Consider the following 18,701-nt stretch of genomic DNA (forward strand, 5'->3'; position numbering starts at 1 on the left):
TGACACTTTACTCTGTACTGTTATTGTTTTTACCTGTACTACATCAATGCACTCTGTACTAACTCAATGTAACTGCACTGTGTAAAGAATTGACCTGTTCGATCGGTTTGTAAGACAAGCTTTTCACTGTACCTTGGTACACGTGACAATAATAAACCAATACATTTAAATACAATACCCATGTTCAGCTTTATCTATACCTTAGTGCTATCAAAGAACAACTCAAAATAGAAAAGTTATCAGTTGTACATGAAGGGGGATCAATAACATAGCTGTAATTAATATCCTACAGGCAACCGATCAAAAGGTTAATGTACCTACGACTTATTGGTCATAGCAGCATGGAATTGTACAGCATAGAAATAGGCCCTTTGGCCCATTGTGTCTATGCCAAGCACCATGCTTATCTCTTCCGATCCAACACCTGCATTAATTCCACATCCCTCTATGCCTTGCTTGTTCAAATACCTGTCCAGATGCCTCTTAAATGCTGTTACTGTTCCTGCCTCCACCATCTCTTCCGGCAGCTCATTCCAGACATAGAATGACTCAAAGATTAACCTCTCAGATCCCCTTCAAACCTCCTCCCTCTCACCCCAAACCTATTCCCTCTAGTTTTAGAGGCCCCTACCATGGGAAGCAGACACTGGCTATCTACCCTACCTCAATGTTATATACATCTATCATGTCACCTCTCAGCCTCCTTTGCTCCAGGGAGGACCTAGACCCAGCCTATCCAGTTTCTCCCTACAAGTCCTCCAATCCAGGCAATGTCCTTGTGAATCTTTTCTGCACCGTCCCCCTAGCTTTATCATATCCTTCCTGTAATAATAGTGACCAAAACTACACACCATGGTACAAGTGTGCTTAACTAATGTTTTGTGTTGCCCTAGCCAGTATTAAAACCCAACTCTTAGAACTAGGAATGAAGGAGGATAAAGTTGTGATCAAAACAATCCTTTTAATTGGTAAGTCCTAATAAAGTATCAATGGTGATAATGTTTTAACAATGCACCAACATATTTATAGCTTCCAGACCTCAACTGTATGGAATTCTAATAATATTTGAAAGTCCTCTCTGAATCCTATTCAGTCATTTTCAGCACATCAAACGCTTTCGAAATTCCCCAAGCCGAACTCCAGGCTGATATGCGCAAAGGATTCACAACCCATTTTAAAGATATGGAATGATGTGCCTCACTGTACTTTCAAAGTCTGATGTTATGAGTACTTACCTTGAAGGAATACTCCAATTTCACCAGAAATGGGAAATTAACTGCTTGCAATATTCTCTTCTCATTGAGCGTGTGTTCTATTTGCTTCAGTTTGACAACCTACAAATAAAAACATCAATTAACATTCACGATGAAGGGATCACTTCACTCATTTGTGCAATCATCTTTCACTTTATTGGAACTGCATGGATAAGAATGAAAAAGGTAAACATGTTAATCACATCACAGATAACCAATGAATCTCAACTCCATGATTACTGTCTATCCATAAGAATTCTGTTTCTTATTTGATTGCTACCCCTTCTTTAGGGGTGGGAGAAGAGAAATGAGTCTTGTCTAAACAGGTCTAATTTGGTTCAAATTGGTATGAACAGAAAATGAAAATACGGCAAGATGAAAAGTTTAATTCTACACTGCATCTTCTCGTGTTGAAGAGGTAATGTTGAAAGTAAGACTCATCACACTGTCTCCTACACTAGTTCACTCTTACAAAGGACCTCAAAACTGTAGAGCTTCTTACCTCTCAGGCTTCCCTTCCTTCTATAATCTACAGGCTTTTAAAACGCAATCCTGGCATCACCTAACCACTGCGTCTTGATTTATCTCGTCTTCTCTACTATTCTTTTCAACATTGGTCCTGCATAGTGTCCTGCACTGTGGCCCTGGCCTTTCACATTTCACCTGGGTTACTCAATAACAAAAACAAAGAAAGTTAAGCAGGTAACAATTAACTCCACAGATATTAGATGCACTTAGCAGATGTACTGTATGTATCGAATAACACTTACTATTAGAATTCAATTAAAAATAGAAAAGACCCATCCCCCAACTCCACCACCAGACCAAAACAATGTCACATGATTTTGGGGTTCATGGATTTTTTTGGTGTGGGATTCTTGCTGGGACAGACTGCGGTTATAACTCTCTTATGACAATAGAACCACAATACCACCCTTGATATGAAAGATAGTGATTTAGAAGTACCGATGTTCATTGAAACATTCAAGTGAGAGGTGTTGCTGTTATGCAAAAGGAAAGTACACAATAAAATGGCAGGACTCTGAGGAGCACTGATGTGCAGAAGGATCTTGGGGTGCAAGTTCACAGCTCCTTGAAAGTGGCAAACAAGTAGATAGGATGGTAAAGGCAGTTTATGGCATACCTGCCTTCATCAGTTGGGGCATTGAGTATAAAAGTTGGCAAGTCATGTTGCTGATGTATAAAACTTTGGTTTGGCTACATTTGGAGTATCGTGTGCCCTTCTGGTTGCCATACAATAGGAAGGATGTGGAGGTTTTGGAGTGGGTGTAGAAGCGATTCACCAGAGTATTGCTCGGGTTAGGGAGGATTAGCTTTAAGGAGAGGCTGGATTGTCTTCCCCGGAGCATAGAAGGCTGAGGGGCGACCTGGTAGTATATAAAATTATGGGGGGCAGAGATAGGGCAGAAAGTCAGAGTCTTTTTCCCAGGTTGTAATACTAGATGGCATAGGTTTAAGGCAAAAGGCGGCAAGTTTAAAAGATTTGCGAATGATAGGTGCCTGGAACGCGCACCAAGGAGGGTCTTTGAAGCAGATACAATAGCAATGTTTAAGAGGCATTTAGAAAGACATGTGAACAGGCAGGGAATGGAGGGATATAGATCACGTATAGGCAGATGGGATTAGTTTATATTGGCATCATGGTCAGTACCGACATTATGGGCTTAAGGGCCTGTTCCTTTGCTGTACTGTCCTACGTTCTATGAAACGCCACCAGAGTCAGTGTCAGAATCTTGGGGATTAGAAAATAAAAGTCACTTCATTTCAGATGTATTAGCTCCTCTGAAATAATGTACTAGTGGAATTTTAAATTTCATTTGCTCCCCAAACACAAACTACAATGGTAAACAGAGCAGTCAGCATCAGATCTGCATTATTTGTATTGTCTGCATGTGAATTTATGATGCTCCCTAGTGTGGAATTAATGCTGGATTAGGTTATTGACCAGATTAGAATTGGTGCAGTGTCAGCTCCATTATTTTATAAAGCCATAAAGTTCCCATTGAAAGCATTAAAAAGCTTGATTTCCCTTTGATTATGGTAGGAATACTTGAAGCAAATTTTTCAGCCAATTGATTTTCCCTCCCATATGAAATGGTAACAGGAGTAGGCCATCTGGTCCTTCAAGCCTGCTGTGCCGTTCAAGATCATGGCTGATCTTCCACTCACCAGTTTCCTGCCTTATCCCTATATCCCTCTCATATCCAAACATCCCTTGAACTCAGCTTAATGAAATCTGATCCTCCACAGCCTGCCAGAGTAGAGATTTCCAAAGATTCATTCCCCTCCAGGTGAAGAAATTCCTCACTTCAGTCCTAAATGGCCTTCCCCTTGTTCTGAGACTGTGACTCTCGATTCTAGACTTGTCAGCCAGGGGAAACATCCTCCCTGCATTCATCCTGCTAAGCTTGTACGAATTTGGTAAGTTTCAATGAGATCACCTCTCATTAACCCCAGGGAATATGGGCCTCGTTTACCCTCACTCTGTGACAGACTCACCGTCCATGTAACTGGTCTTGGGTGCACACCTCCTAGTTTTGAAGTTTTAGGGGCAGTTAGCTCACTTTAGGAAAATGAGCATGTTTGAGCTCATGGATTTTTATATTTTAATATAATTGTTGTATAATATTCTCAGCTTGGCACCTCAAATTGCTTCTGACAAAGTGGCTGGCTTATATCCAACCATGTGTCATTTTAGTAATCCATAACTGAAAATGCCTTTTCCAATTGCAATCCAAATTTGAAAGTATATATTTGCACTGCAAGTCATTGTCAGCATAACAGTGTCTTAAAAGCAGAGATAACATTCTATAACCACCCACGAGCACACCTCAATTATAATTAGAGTCCAAGGTCTTGCTGCCTTAGTGTCTGCAATAAAATGCAGCAAACTCCCAATGTTGGATGCTAAAGAAAGATGCACTATTCTGGATTCATTTAACTCACTTTACATTTATACAACTTGATCCAAGTGTAAAATAGCTGTCTTTAAAAGATACTTGGTGGGAAAGTGAGGCTCCCGGTTCAAATATGCTCCTGAAAATTACCTTAACATATTTTGAAAGCACCATACCTATTTCTATATGCTTAATCATGTTGTGTTAGCACTTTCTTCAGATAGCATTCTCCAACTGCAAGACTACACTCTCAAAGTGCATCAGACATCAGCTACCAGTCACTGATAACCACTGACACCAGGCATGGTAGTGTAGCGGTTAGCGCAACACTATTACAGCGCCAGCAATCGGGGTTCGATTCCCGTCACTGTCTGTAAGGAGTTTGTACATTCTCCCGTGTCTGCGTGGGTTTCCTCTGGGTGCTCCGGTTTCCTCCCACATTGCAAAGACATACGGGTAGGTTAACTGGGTTTGAAATGGGTGGCGTGGACTCGTTGGGCTGGAAGGGCCTGTTACCACGCTGTAAAAATAAAAAAAAAAGCAGCCTTTTCTCCAGAGAACATACTCAGTTTACAATGAAGTGTATAGCTTTCAGAGGACAAGATCTACAATAGATGTGGTCAGTGCTTGAATACTTGCTAAACTTTGGTTCTCCTTTCTTGGGCTTGTTTTCAGCTTTCTAGCTGCTAGGCTGCAATAGTCTCGAAGTGGTTTTATATTAGTCAATTACAGTATGTGCCTTTAAAGTGCCCAAGTCGTTTGAGATATCTGCTGCAGTGGTCATCAGGTGAATTTCAATATTGGGAGACCCAGACATTCTTAATGCCATTTATTCTCAAGATGCAAGATGTGTTTGCAGGAAAAAAAAATCAAATAGTATGGATTTACGAATAGTACAAAACTGTTCAGCTACAGTCAGTGGTGTGATATTGTTAAACTATGTACTCACTGCCGTCACAATGCCTCAAACTTTAAAAGGAAATGGTCTTTGAAGCTTTGCTACATTTCTGATGTTATCTTAAGCCGACCTTTTCAGCATCTCTCTGTATTATGTAGAAAAGGCCAAAGCTCAAAGTATACTAAAGGTACCTCTGTATTTATAAGCTTTGGTCCCCTTTGTGAAGTTCAAACCAGATTGTGCACATCTCTCTGGGAAGTAGCAGAACCCAGCCTTTAGTAATTAACTAAGTATGTTAGACAAATCATAGCAACATACTGCCAAAAAGGAATCTACAACATCCTACTGAAAATATTTTGGTACAGTGATATTAAGAGTCAATGACAAACAAATAAAATAATCTCTCTTTTCTGCTACCTTACATGAAGGGGCATACTTACTTTTTGTTTATCCAGTATCTTCATGGCATAGTACTGTTCTGTGCCTTTATGTTTCACCAACATAACTCTTCCAAAAGAACCCGTTCCAAGTGTTTTTTGCCTTTCAAAATCATCTAGGCCTGCAGTGTTCTGAAAGATATAGAACAATGTTTTTTTAGTTCCTTTCGTATCCAGTCAGCTTGGTCTGGATTCCAAACTGGAATGTCACTGGTGTGTCTTCTCCCTAATTTTCACAAGCACCTTGTGTCCATGAAGTCACTTATTCCTTTTCAGAGTTGCATCTTTTGGAGGGATTATTTGATTATAAAACTCACCACGAGGAAGGGGAGTTAAATAAGACCTCAAATAAGACCAGTTTGCAAGTTATACAAGCAAATTAAGTTGTACCGAAAGAGCATGGTAAAAATATTTCAGCACACTATTTAAAACATTTCCAGAGGTCAATGGACGGCAAAATGGAAATATTTCTCCTCCTGAATCCAGAGGTACCATGCCAATTTTAGCAACCTCATTAACATCTTGGCTAATGACCTGTAAGTTGTGAGAAATTACTGTAATTATTAGCTACATGATACTCTTCTCTCCCTTTTTCTGTACATCAGCATCAAGGACTCCAGGCATAATGTGTAGCTAATTTTCCACTGCATCTCTGCTGACCATCATGCCTATCTATACTATCCCCCCTTGCCTGCATTAATTCCACATCCCTCAATGCCCTGCTCATTCAAGTACCCATCCAGATACCTCTCAGCTGTTGTTACTGTTTCTGCCTCCACCACCACCTCTGGCAGCTCATTCCAGATACCAACGAAGCTTTGTGTGAAAAATTTACTCCTCAGAGCCTTTTTAAACCTCCTCCCTACACCTTAAACCTATGTCCTCCAGTTTTAGACACTCCTACTATGGGAAACTGACTCTGGCTATCTAATCTATCTATAGCTCTCAATTTTATATACCTCTCTCATGTCACCTCTCGGACTACTTTGCTCCAGGGAAAACAGACCCAGACTATCCAATCTTTCCTCATAACTGAAGCTCTCCAGTCTAGGTAACATCCTCGCAAATCCTTTCTGCACCCACTCTAGCTTAATCACATCTTTCCTGTAATGTGATGACTAGAACTGCACACACTACTCAGTGATTTGTAGAATTGTAACATGGCGTCCCAACTCTTGCACTCAATGTCTTGGCCAATGAAGGCAAGCACGATATATGCATTCACCACCATCCTGTCTCCCATGTTGCCACTTTCAGGGAACTATGTACTTGTACCCCTAAGGTCTCTCTGTTCAACAACACTCCCCAGGGCCCTGCTGTTCACTGTGCATGTCCTGCCCTGGTTTAACTTCCCAAAATGCATCACTTCACACTTCTGAGTTCAATTCCATCTGTCATTCCCTTACCTACTTTCCCAGTTGATCCAGATCCTGTTGTAACCTTAGACAATCTTCACTGTCCACCACACCATGATCATCTGCTAATCATGCCACCTATATAACTCATCAATATATGACAAGAGCACAGAGCACTGATCCCCGTAATACACTGCTGGTCATAGGCCTCTAATTTGGAAAAGCAACACTCCACTTGCATCCTTTGTCTCCTACCACCAAGCCAATCTTGTATCAAAATGCCCAGCTCATCCTGGATCCCATGTGATCTAACCTTCCAGAGCAGCTTACTATATGGGACCTTGTCAAGGCCCTGCTGAAGTCCATGTAGGTGACATCTACCACCCTGCCCTCATCAATCCTCTTGGTCACCTCTTCAAAAAAAACTTAGATTTATGAGACACGATTTCCCACACAAAATCAATCCTTGCATTTTCAAATGCAGATAGATCCCGTCCTGCAGAATCCACTCCAGTAACCTTCCCACCACTGATATTAGGTTTACTAGCCCCAAAGTTCCCTGGCTTGTCCATGCAGTTCTACATAAATAAAGGCATAACTTTTAACCACCCTCCAGTCTTCCAGTATCTCACCGGTGGCTAATGAATATATAAAAATCTCTGCCATTTCTTCCCTAGCTTCTTACAATGTGCTAGGATACGCTTGGTCAGGCCCCAAGGATTTATGCACCTTTATGCACTTCAAAACCTCTAACACCTCTTCTATAATGTCAATGTGTTTCAGGACATCACTCTCCCCTTCCCTGAACTTACTAGCTTCCATGACCTTCTCCAGTTCATTGCCGCTTCCTTTGCAGTCTTTTAACAACACAAAGTCATGCCGATGATCCCTAATCAGTCTTTGCCTTTCCAATTGCAAATAAATACTAACTGTCAGAATTCCTTCCAATAACTTTCCCACCACTGATGAGATGTGTTCTAGAAAATTCTTTAGCTAATTAATGTTCAATAGAAGTGACCTTCAGTTTCAATGCACATGGACCTTAAATGGGCAACAGAGGTTTTTAAAATCTATTACTTCAAATAGGATTTAAATGCAGAATCCAAAAATGAATGGATTTCATTCCCATCCACTGTGCAAGTAGGTTGCCAGTCCATTTATTGTGATACATACACAAAAAGTGCTGGAGGAACTCAGCAGGTCAGGCAGCATCCGTGGAGGGAAGTTTATTTCGACGTTTATTTCCCTCCACTGATGCTGCCTGACCTGCTGAGTTCCTCCAGCACTTTTTGTGCATTGCTCCAGATTCCAGCATCTGCAGAATTTCTCGTCTCCAATTATTGTGATGGTCAGGTAGTTCACATAAATTACGCAAAAGCAAATTTGAAAAACACTTTCAAGTTGACACTCAACGTGAAAAAGTAATAGTATATCATTAGGTAATGAATGAAAATTATAAAGGCAATAATCATTGTTCATGCTAAGCTCCATCAGCAAAATGTGTTTTATCAAACATACATTCCAACTAGTCAGAAAAAAATAAATGTTTGAAGACAAAAGCCTGCAAAATATTTCCAAGAAATAATTAACTGCTGCAAATTGATGGTCAATTAATGCTTAATGATGTATCGTTTCATCTGTTTTTTTTCTTCAGACTATAGAAATATTTAAAGCAAAAAATCAACTGGTCTAATACTAGAAATCAGCTTTCAGATCAATTATAACATCAAATTACAGCTCCACAGAAAATTCCACTCATTTATATTGAAGTCTCAGAATGGGGTTTCAACTCAACTTCCTAACTTAAAAGTTTGAGCCAAATAGATGAAGCTCACTAACATTTAGATAACAGAACGCACGTTGATCTCAATCACCAATCTAGGTATAAAGGAAATAATCTGCCAGGTTTCTGTTTCTAATTATTATCAGATCACTTTGCTTGACGCCAGGCATACAATGGCACCAATTAATGCTAGGTTTGGCACTGATGTCACCTTTTAGTAGGTCACCTAAAATGTGGTTACCTTAACTCTTTCCGTCCAGGCTAATTTGAAAATGGCTACTTTAGCAAGACAATTGGGCAACAAAGTGGCACTTATGGAACAACAGGCTCGGAACAGGCGGCCAACTTCCGCAAGTGGGTTATTAAAGAGGAAGGTGAGCAAATAAGTTTCACACATCAGAAGGTTTAAGAAATAAGACACTAACATTTGCAGCTTGTGCTTGGAAAACCAAGTTACTTGTGATTAAATGCCAGCAAAATATAATGATAATCTGCTTGCAGAACTTTAGCGTAATCCCATTTTTGTTATTAATACCTAATCACATGAAGTGGAGGAAAAAAAAAACACGGAAACCTGACCACAGTCACCCAATAGAAATTCCACAACAGTAGTCTCCTCAATCCTTGTATAGCTGCAACATATCCCAACTGTTATACTCAGTGCCTTGGCCTATGAAGGCGAGAAAGCTAAACACCTTCTTCACTACCCTATCCACCTGTGTCGTCATTTGAGGAGCTATAACTTGCACCCCAGGGTCCCTCTGTACATCAACACTTCTAAGGTGCCTGCTATTTACTGTACATGTCTGGCCAGTATTAGACAACTCAAAATGCATTACCTCACACTTGTCTGGATTAAATTCCATTTGACACCACTCCACCCAACTTTCCAGCTGATCTATGTCCCTCTGTATCGTTAGGCAACCACCCTCACTATCTACAACGTCGTCAATCTCCATGTCATCAGCAAAGCTACTTACCAGACCATAGACATTATCATCCAAATCATTTATATATCTGACAAGCAACAAAAGGTCCCAGCACCAGTCCCTGCAGTAATTGGTCACTGACGTCCAGTGAGACAAACAACCCTCCACCACTACTCTCTGCCTCCTATCGCCAAGCTAATGGACCCATATGTCTTAACTTTCTGGACCAGCCTACAGTGTGGGACCTTGTCAAATGTCCATGTATACCCCTTTTCATCAATTTACTTAGTGACCTCCTCAAAAACACTCATATTTGAGAGGTAGGATTTCCTATGCACAAAACCATGCTGACTCCCCCTAATCAGTCCCAGATTTCCAATTGATAAATCCTATCCCTAAGAAATATTTTCCAATAGTTTCTCTACGACTGATACAAGGCTCACCAGCCTGTAGTTTCCTGTCTTATCGCCCTTCTTGAATATGGGAACAACACTGGCTCCTTTGGTCTTCCAGTGCTGAGGGTGATGCAAAAATCTCTGTCAGAGCCCCAATAATCAGGAGCCTGAGGGCACGTACCACCAGGCTCAAGGACAGCTTCTATCCCACTGTGACAAAACTATTGAACAGTTCCTCTATATGATGAGATGGACTATGACCTCACAATCTACCGCGTTGTGACCTTGCACCTTATTGTCGACCTGCAATGCACTTCCCTGTAGCTGTGACACTTTACTCTGCATTCTGTTATTGTTTTTTTTACCTGTACTGCCTCAATGCACTCTTTACTAACTCAATGTATCTGCACTGTGTAATGAATTGATCTGTACGAACGGTATGCATAACAAGTTTTTCACTGTACCTCAGTACAAGTGACAATAATAAATCAATACCAATAATCTTCTCCCTTACTTCCCATAACAGCCCGAAATGGATTTCATTAGTCCCTGGGGATATGTCCAACTTAATCTCACCAATCTCTCTACCACTTCCTGTTTCCTCATGCACAGACTCTAAGACTGTGCCTTTCATTACTTCATATACTTCTGTCAGGTTTCCCATCAGCCTCTAATTCTTCAGAAAAATAACAATCCAAGTTTGTCCAAACTCTCCTTACAGCTCATACTCTCTAATCCAGACAACATCCTGGTGAACCTCTTCTGCACCCTCTCCAAAGCCTCCACATCCTTCCTGTAATGTGGTGACCAAAACTGCACGCAATACTCTAAATGTGGCCTAACCAAAGCCTTTTACAGCTGCAACATGGACTTCCTGACTTTGAAACTTAATGCCCCAAGTGATGAAGGCAAGCATGCCATATGTCTTCTTTGCTTGTGTTGCCACTTTCAGGGAGCAATGGACTTGCACCCCAAGATCCCTCCGTACATTAATGCTAAGTTCCTGCCATTTACTGTACATTCACCTTACATTTGACCTCCCAAATTGTAACACCTCACATTTGTCCATCTACCATTTCTCTGCCCACATTTCCAACTAATCTATATCCTGCTGAATCCTTTAGCAATCTTCCTCACTACCTACAGATCCCCCAATTTTTGTGTCATCTGCAAACTTACTAATCAGGCTATCTTCAGTTTCATCCAAACCATTTATATATAATCACAAACAATAGAGGTTCTAGTACTGATCCTTTCAAAACACCACTGGTCACAGACCTCCAGTCAGATTAGCACCCCTCTACCACTACCCTCTTTCTTCTATGGCCAAGCCAATTTTGAATCCAATCTACCAAGTTTACATGAATCTCACGTGCCTTAATCTTCTGGATCAGCCTACCATGAGGGACCTTGTTGAAAGCTTTACTGAAGTCCATGCATACAACATTCATTGCCCTACCCTCATCAATCATCATTACTTCTTCAAAGAACTCAAGTTTGTGAGACATGACCTCCCTCACATAAAGCCACGTTGACTATCCCTAATTAGTCTGTGCTCTTCCCGATGCAAATAGATCCTATCCTTAAGAACCTTCTCCAATAGTTTCCCTACCACTGATGCAAGGCTCACAGGCCTATAATTTCCTGGTTTGTCTCTACTGCCACTCTTAAACAGAGGAATAATCTTAGCTATTCTCCAGTCCTCTGGGATCTCATCTGTAGCCAAAGACTATACAAAGATCTGTGTCAAAGCCCCAGCAACCCCCTCTCCTGTTTCTCTCAATAACCAGGGATAGATCCCATTAGGCCCAGCGGACTTATCAAACTTAATGTTCTTCAATAGACCCAACACGACAACCTTCTTAATATCAAAATGCCCTAGAATACCAGCATACCCCTACCTCATCTTGCTATCCTGTGTCCTTCTCCTTGGTGAATAGCGATGTGAAGTAATCGTCTAGCATCTTCCTGATTCCCTCCTCTGTCCTCAAGTGATCATACCCTCTCCCTGCCTACCCTCCACTAAAGTGCATGACCTCGTGCTCCTTCCTGCACCAATGTAATATTTTCCATTTGCTATACTTTTATTTTTCACCTGAAGAGCGAATCTGACTGCTACTTTTGTGCTTATGGACCATTGGAGCAGGACTGATATTGCCAACACTCGTGTCATGTGTGGCTAACAGCTTACTTTCAACTTTTTGATGGATTTGATCCTATGTCTCAACTAGAGTAATGATGTATAACATGGCTGCTCTCTCATCTACCTCGCCAAATGTAATAAGTTGCCCTCAGGAGGTCTTACATGATGTTATCTTTCCACAGGAGCAAAGCACAAAATGAAATCATTAATACAGACCTGTGGTGGACTTTCCCATTTTCTTAAGAAATCTTCTTTGGCTTTTGCTAAGAACTCTTTCACTACAAAACAAAGAGAAATTCAAAGATTAGAAACAACATCACTGGAAGTGTCAAAAGCATGGCTCATGAAGACAAAAATAGTTGAATTATCAGGTGTACAAGTAGTAAACTTCTGCAAAAATTTAAAATCAAACCTTTTGAGATTGCCAAATATGTAAAACTACTTGTACACAGGATACAAAATTATTTTTTCAACATTTCCATTGCACAAACTTAAAGCTTCTCAGTGGAGGACTTTTGTCAGAACTTGTAGCTACTGCTACTAGTTCGTAACAGAAAACTTAAAAAAAAGTAAAACGAAACCCAAGCAACAACTAAGCAAGCAGCTTTAATGTTACAAAGCTACAAAGCAATGGATTGGAAGTGCAAAAGGACCACAGGCAAAGACACACAAAAGCTGTAAAATAATGCAAACCAAAGCTGCTCATAGTCACAGAAGATTGAATTTTTGAGTTCTTTAAAATATTAAGAGTTGATCTGACTTCCTGCTGATTTGCAGCGACTTTGAAGTCAGGAAACTAAGTCGCCATTAGGAAATCTTAGTCTTTTTAATCTAAATACCTTTACTTTTTTGACGTGCATACATTTTGCAAGAAAATTACTTGTAATAAGGACAATGAACATCATTAGAATGTATATAGATAATTTTTCTGTATTATTGCAAAAATTATATATTCAATTACATCAACTTTTCCCAAAATTAGAGCCTATTTGCAAATGTCATAAAACGCTATTCAATTTGTGAATACTTCTTACAATTGAATGGATTATATAAAAAAGAAAAAATTGTTTTTTAGTTGATTGGCTTTTGCAGTTGGCACCTTCAATTCATCTACATTTGTTAAGGCATTTTCATTCGAAACTCAAGTTGTCCTGCATAACGATTTGAATTTTTTTCCTTCTGATATAAAAATTGACCTTCTGTGACTTTGGGCTTCTTATGAAATAACGCGCATACCAAAGGTCTCTACAGTTCATCAAGGGTTTTCAGGACAATCACCCCAAGTAACCAAAGGGATGAGATGACGAGAAGAAAAGAAGGAGAGAAAAAAGTTTATGAATTTAACCACAGTAGAAAGGATGAATTACAAATAGAACATACAGTACATTTCACACTCCCAAAATCAGGAATATAACTTTTAACAATTTTCCACTTCAATCAGTAACTGATGACCATATCCAATCACGGAGTGGAAAAAGTGAGAACCTGGGAATAAAAGGGCAACCCTCATCTTAGGAGAGCTATCACAGTCACGAGAAGAAAAGCATTATTCTACAGGCATTTTGAGTGCTCCTAGTGAAATATTAACACTTCATCCAGAGAGGGACAAAACCAATTTCTTGGCAAGGTGGCTAATTCAACTAACAGCCATGGCCGTGTCAAGGTGCAAGCACTGCATTTTCTTTTGAAAGAGGAAAGGAGGCCTTCTATGCTGATAATGTCTTTCTTGAAACCTTGTGTTCTCAAGCTGCAATTTCAAGGATGTGGAACAAAAGCCAGAACAGCCTTTGATCTGAACACATTCAAATATTAATAGTGGAGGGAACCTGCAACATTTGGCCAACATCCAGGTAAAGTGGAATGCAGGTTGTGGCTAGGTTTCAAATTTACAGCTCTCTCAATGTCCCAAGAATTCCCCTTAATGGGGTATACAAAATGGAGGTGGCTCTACCAGGTTAATTCCCAGGAAAACAACATTTTTCCACCCCTACACAAAAAAATTTACGAATGGAATTCCAGGAAAAGAAAACACACCTACACAAATAGGTGCAAAAAAATAAGATAATCTCTACAACATCAAACACAAGACTTTTGCAGGGTACTCTCAGGACAGATTCAGCAGAAGCAGACTGACTTTACTTGAATCCACAAAGGTACAAACAATTTGAAGCGTTTTCTACATTATTACATGCTGACCAACACAAAAAAAGTTCTTCAGAAATCTCTAGTCGGATTTAAAGCGGGACTTGTCTTACAATTTGTAAGTATGTTCGCTTCAACCAAATCCCCCTCGAACAAAATCAACCATCAAGTAAACAGGACACATGTTAAATAATTATTTTCACATTTAGTGATAGATCAGATCTCAACCATTAAAATTCAATTATCTTCTTTAAACAGAATATAGGCACAGAATGTGTTGAAGGTCCGAAGAAAATAATCCAAATTTACAAGAATCAACATAAGGGTACATTCACTGAAATAAGAGCAGAGTGGATAGGAACCATATGAACACTTAAAATAAAATCCAAAAGTCATACAATGAGAGTTGATGCACTTTGAGACTTTGTACATTTTAAATATATACTTCATATAGTAAGTCTGGATAGTTAGCAGTCATCTACCAGGTTCAGACAAGTAAAATTAGATTAGCTAAGTTTTGAGCTGAATATTGTATAAGGATCTGACCATTCATTTGGCTGCCCAAAGAGAGATTGTAGTTAAGAAAAAAATGAGACTTCCTTGATATTGCTCCGAGGACAGTTTGGTATAGATACAAATATTCTTCCATTAGTTTAATTGCAATACTGGATGGGCTGTCTGGAGAAAAATATTTAGCGCAGTGTCTAACACTACACAGAATCCAACAGCATATTTGTTCAGTCATTCATCGTTCATCACAATGATAATACTAAGCAACAGGTGGTTTGGAAGGTGTGAGATTTAAAATGAGATCTTTATGCTTTTATACAACCATCAATTAAGGAACATTGCATTTTCTTGTGTGGTTGATACAATTAATCAAGCCCACGACTGTATGTTATTATCTAGTGCCAAAATTAAAACACTACATCTTTCACTTAACAAGCAAATCAAAATAGTTGTTCTGCTTCAGATTAGCTTACTTGGCTGGCTAACTAACTACGTTACCAGTAACCGTATTCAGTCTTGGACTGTGGATAGGGTACAAGTTGCAATTCTCCCATTCAGTGATAAATTAGTGGAGCCATAGAAACAGAGTACAGAAGATTCATAGTGCCAAATACCTTTTGAAAGCTAGAATTTGATCTTCTTACATGACCCTTTCAGGCAATGTATACCAGATCATAACACGTCGAATGAAAATAATTTCTGCATGCATTTTCTTTGCCAAATATCTTAAGTCTGATCTCTGACACAGTTCCTCCTCCTCTATTCTACTGAAGACTCCCAATGCATTTTCAGTACATGACCATCTATAAACTAAAATACTAATTTTCAAGTTTCATTTTGCAAAATACTAAGACAGTAAACTGCATCAATCCACAGCATCCAGGAAATCCTTTGAAAGCAAATTTGGATTACACTAACATTGAAGATTCAAATGAAAACAAAAGCATTCTTATACTGTATTTTTTTGCAATAACCCTAGTATACTGCTCCAGTATAATTTTCCCACAATGTAGGAGTTGCAAGACAAAGACCAAAGCCCATATATACCATCTCCGAAAAGGTCCAGAAATGTGGCCTTCAATTTTCTTCAGGTCGGTCAGAGATTTGTCTATGAAACCTGCTAAAAATAAGGAATTTCTTTCTTAAAATACTTGGACAAACTTTCCAAATCATTGTCTGTCCTGTGCGTGTCTGGAGCCAAGAACACAAAACATGTAAACAGGCAACTGGAAGTGTCAAAGATGCTTTGCATCACTCCTTCCATTTGATTCATCCTAACAGAGAACTTCACAATAACGCCTCAAATCACAAATTCTGCAAGATAAATGAAGCAATGTTGAAGTTCCAGTAAAGGTGTGCACTTCATTAATACTACTTCAAGTCTCTCAGGATGATAATTTGCTTCCTCTCCCATTTTGTGACTGAGGTTACTGATGAGGCCAATGTGAGAACTGCAGACTCTACCACAGATAGAGCAGGAATTACTGGATGGGACAGGGAGTTTGTGAGGGGGTATGCTTCTATTGTTTATGCTGAGTAGCTGTATAAACCTGACTGACTGACGAGATCCTCAGTCCAAATACTCCTCCTTCACCTTTGAATGGTCCGGGAGTCAGCGAGATATTGCATTTTCCAGAGTTTGGATACACTCTTGAATCTTTTCACAATCTGGCCTGCTGAGCATTTCCTACAGCTCTGACCTGCATTTCACAGTGATTACTTGGTGTTTTTCCCCCAACTGCCCTCATTATCCTATCATAGAACACTACAGCACAGTACAGGCCCTATGGTCCACAATATTGTGCCAACATTTTATACTGCTCTAAGATCTATCTAACCCTTCCCTCCCATATAGCCCCCTATTTTCTATCATTCATGTGTCTATCTAAGAGTCTCTTAAATGTCCCTAATGTATCTGCCCCCCAAACCTCTGCCGGCAGTGCGTTCCACGCACCCACCACTCTGTGTAAAAAAAACTGACCTCTGACATCCCCCCTTATACTTTCCTCCAATCACCTTAAAATTATATCCCCTTGCGTTAGTCATTGTCGCACTGGGAAAAAGTCTCTGACTGTCCACTTGATCTATGCCTCTATCAGATAACTTGAACAGTTTATCCCCACTGCAATCCTGGCTTCATCCTATTCAAGACATTACCTTTGCCCCATCCCTTCCTCCCTTACCTTCTTTGCAAATAGTTGTATTTTCTCAGTTTTGTCTTTGATCTGAAACGTTAACTCTGTTTACCTTTTTCAGATGCTGCCTGACCTGTTGAGTGTTGCCAGGATTTTTATTCCAAGTTTTCAGCATCTGCAGGAATTTTTATTTACTGCTGAATCTTTTCCTCTGTCCACCTGGTAATGTTTTCCTAAGACAGAAGTTGGAATAGTGTCTATTTTGGGAATTTGGTATCTGCCATATGAACGACGTTGCCAGCCCAACAGAGCCAACCAGGTGTAATTAGGCTTTCAATGATAGGGATGTTGGCCTGGGAGAGGATATTGGTTCACTTACACTTCCAGTGGATTTGGAAGATTTTGCAGACAGCATTGGGACCTCGAGGTGCTTGCTAGTCTCAGAAACAGAAGTCAGGGATTCCCGTTGCCCAGTGACGAGTTTTATGCCAGGAAAATGCACAGGAGCTGGAAGTAGCAGCAGCCAAGCATCCACCTCCAAGGCACACTGTCAATTTTGCCCAGCAACGTGTGGTCTCATTCCAGCAAATTCTAGTTTCCTTTATTGACCTGAACAGATGGTCATAAAAGACCAACATTGTTCATGACCCCAGTGCTTGATGGACAATAAAAGGAATTTGGAAGTTTGGTCAGTGCCTGAATCAGCTGTGTCTCAGTACCACACAAGATTCAAATAGTAGTGGTTTCCAGTCCCACTCCAGAAAACAGAGCACAAAATTTTAAGCTAATACTTCAGTGATGTATTATCAAAAGTGTTGTCTTGTGGTGACCCACCTTCCACACAGCTGCGAAAATGGCGCGTGCGTCGGCAGAGAGGCCAGCCGCAAAATGGTGCTGGGCCTTCACCACCAGCGAGGGGAGAAAGCCCGCTTGCGGGAAGAGGTGCTGGTGGCACACCTCTGACGTCCTCGCTGCCCGGAGAGGGCGGGAACTTAACTGTTTAAAAAGCCAACACGGCGAGGTTCGCAATAAACCAGTCTCGAGTGCGACCTACTGACTGCGTGTCGTTATTTCTAGCTCAGTGCGTAGCCCATCACTACATTGGTGACCCCAACGGTCCAAACAGGATTTGGACCAAAGATGATCGACTCATCCATTCGCGCAGTTTCGCTAAAACTGGATGCTGTGACCACGCTTGTGGTTTGACCAAGCAGAGGCCCAGTTCCAGATTCGGCAGATATCTTCTGATTCCACGCATTACTATTACATGGTGAGCTCCCTTGACCAGGAGACAGCCACCCCTGCAGGAAGGCAAATATGCAGCATTCAAAGTGCTGCTCATAAGGACCTTTGGCCTCTCACGGTGGGAGCGAGGTGCCTGCTTGCTGCACCTCGATGGTTTGGGAGACAGGCCGCCGTCAGCATTAATGAACGAGATGCTGGCCCTGGCTGACGGACACAAGCCCTGCCTCATGTTCGAGCAGGTGTTCCTAGAGCAACTGCCTGAGGACATACATCTGCTACTGGCTGACGCAAATTTCAGTGACCCCCTCCCCGGAAGGTGGTGGTCCGGGCAGACATGCTGTGGAAAGCCAAGGAGGAAAGCGGGGCATCCGGACAGATTACCAAGCCACGTGCCCAACAGCAGGACAGACCAGGCCCGACAACGGAGTGCACACAACCCAGAGGCAGGAGTGAGGCAGCCAATGCACAGTGCTGTTTCTACCACCAGCGGTGGGGCACAGGAGCCCGGTGTCGCCCGCCCTGCGAGTTCCTGGGAAATGCCAAGGCCAGCCTCTTGTA

At 40.9% G+C, this 18,701-nt stretch overlaps 1 protein-coding gene across 2 annotated transcripts in view; it reads right to left on the bottom strand.

The window, feature by feature from the left end:
* prkacba (protein kinase, cAMP-dependent, catalytic, beta a) overlaps positions 1 to 18,701 on the bottom strand; it is a 152,668-nt gene that overhangs the window by 24,617 nt on the left and 109,350 nt on the right. For both annotated transcript variants that reach the window (XM_052010672.1, XM_052010671.1), the window contains exons 2-4: positions 12,328 to 12,389; positions 5,510 to 5,638; positions 1,236 to 1,334 (exon numbers count right to left, since the gene is read on the bottom strand). In XM_052010672.1, coding sequence (XP_051866632.1) covers positions 1,236 to 1,334; positions 5,510 to 5,638; positions 12,328 to 12,389 — 290 coding nt within the window. The remainder of the gene's footprint in view (positions 1 to 1,235; positions 1,335 to 5,509; positions 5,639 to 12,327; positions 12,390 to 18,701) is intronic.

Source organism: Pristis pectinata, chromosome 3 (assembly GCF_009764475.1).
Source record: "Pristis pectinata isolate sPriPec2 chromosome 3, sPriPec2.1.pri, whole genome shotgun sequence".
NCBI lineage: Eukaryota > Metazoa > Chordata > Chondrichthyes > Rhinopristiformes > Pristidae > Pristis > Pristis pectinata.